This window comes from Tupaia chinensis, unplaced genomic scaffold (genome assembly GCF_000334495.1).
Source record: "Tupaia chinensis unplaced genomic scaffold, TupChi_1.0 Scaffold145093_1, whole genome shotgun sequence".
NCBI classification, from domain to species: domain Eukaryota; kingdom Metazoa; phylum Chordata; class Mammalia; order Scandentia; family Tupaiidae; genus Tupaia; species Tupaia belangeri.
The window spans coordinates 2,186,800-2,188,726 of NW_006204954.1; the positions used below are offsets into that span (position 1 = coordinate 2,186,800).

General features: G+C 37.3%; 1 protein-coding gene across 4 annotated transcripts in view; it reads left to right on the top strand.

Moving 5' to 3' along the window:
* The window catches only part of GFM2 (GTP dependent ribosome recycling factor mitochondrial 2), a 42,623-nt gene that overhangs the window by 14,861 nt on the left and 25,835 nt on the right, over positions 1-1,927 (top strand). For all 4 annotated transcript variants that reach the window (XM_014583918.2, XM_006167793.3, XM_006167794.3 and 1 more), the window contains one exon: positions 1,268-1,348. In XM_014583918.2, the coding sequence (XP_014439404.1) occupies positions 1,268-1,348 (81 nt within the window). The remainder of the gene's footprint in view (positions 1-1,267; positions 1,349-1,927) is intronic.

Here is a 1,927-nt window from a genome sequence, read left to right on the forward strand (position 1 = left end):
TCCAGCAAATGTATGTGCCCCATAGCAAACAAACAAACAAACACATGAATGAATAAATAAATAAAAAGCTAGTACTTTACTGTACACTTACAACATGTTCTGAAAGCATTATTTGAATCAAGTGTTCAATCCTCATGACTGCAAGAAGTAGATACTAGTATCACCATGAGTGAGTAAGGCAGAGAGAGGTGAGAATAATTTGACCTAAGCCTGAATAAATCGGTAAGTGGTGGAATCGTTTGCAGGCAGTGTGACCAGAAGCTGGGCTTAACTACTGCATATATTGCTTTCATGGAAAAAGGTTAGGTACATTTCTGCTATAGTAAACTGTTAAGAGAGTGTTTTTTCCTCACCAGCTTACTTGAGTGTTTTCTCCTTCACACTGTTAAAAACTTTTGAAACTGCTTTATTCATTTTCAATTAAATTATCCTTTTTTTGAGAGAGAGATATTTTTGCTATAGGGCATGTGTGCTCACTGGAGAGACAGAGACAGAAAGCAAGAAATCACCCCATAGGGGAGATGGCCATGCTGTAGTTCCTTCTCCTTCTTTCTCTAGGGATTTGGGGCATGCACGCATGCATGCCTGGCTTGAGTTTCAAGCTGTTGGGTCTGGGACTCGAACTGTGGATGGCCATGTGGGACTCTAGCGCCTTAACCACTGCACTACCTGCTGACCCCAGATTATCCTATTTCATGAGGGAGATGGTTATTAAAAGAACCTCAGCTGAATAATTCATTTTCAGTATTGAAATAATGCCTATGCTTCTGACTTAAATGTATTCCTTTAGTACAGGATCACCGTAAAATGCATGCTTTTGGTCTTGGGAGATCTAGTGAATATTGAGACTATAAGAGAGATATAAATGTGATTTTTTTTTTTAATGAATTACATCCACAAATTTATTTTGAAAACAGCAATTCATTATGCATATTCATTATGCATATTATCATTGGCTATAAATTGTATGCCTTCTATTTCTTTTGAGTACTCTTAAGTAGGTAAGCACTTGATTGAGGTATTTTATCAGATTCTGGCTTTCTGTGAATTAAGGAAACTCATTATAGCCTATCTTCAATTTCAAATTTACTTTTCTTTGAAAGAAGAATATTCCTTTATCTTGAGGATCGTGAAGAGTTGCTTTGAGTAAGGTAGATCATGTAGTTCTCTTGAAATATTTGAATAATGTGTATTTGTGATATTTAGACAAGTTAATATAATACTTGGAAATGAGTAGAAGTGATATAACTAAAGCCTTTCTTTATAGGTTGCAGATTTGGATGATGAATTTGCTCACTTGGTTTTAGGAGAATTTAGTGAAAATTTTGATTTGCTGCCAGCTGATGAGGTAAATTTTATTATTCAATTGCTTTGACAACTGTTTTCTAATTGAATATAGCTTAATTTATCTATCTTAGATATGTGTTTTTTAAACTTTGTATACTATTAGAAAATGCTGACTTTACATTAGCTAAAGTCACTACTATTATAGCTACTTAAAGTAGTGGCATGCCGGGGTCCAGCCTCGTGGGTGGGTTATCTCGACGGAGGCGGCGCTGGAAAGAAAGGAAGACTAAGGCCTCGTTGCTTTTCATGCACGTCCTCAGCCGGACACTCCCAGAGATCGCTCTCTGAGGAGTGACAACTGCTAGGAATCATCGTGCCTTTTTATTGAAAGTGTGATACATGCAAGTAAATGGGTGAGGGGCAGTAAAAGATTTACTCTAAGGAACAGGGTATACAAAGCATGGAAGCAATAATTATAAAACATGCTGTTTGTCTTGTTAGCTCAGGTAAAATCAATCACAGTTCTCAGGACGAGGAAGTCCATTTGTCTGTTGTATCTTCTTAGATCTTGATTACTGGGAAGGGTCTTTTGAAGAGGGTGCTTGCAGGATGTTTGATAACTTCAGTCCCGGGCCAGGGC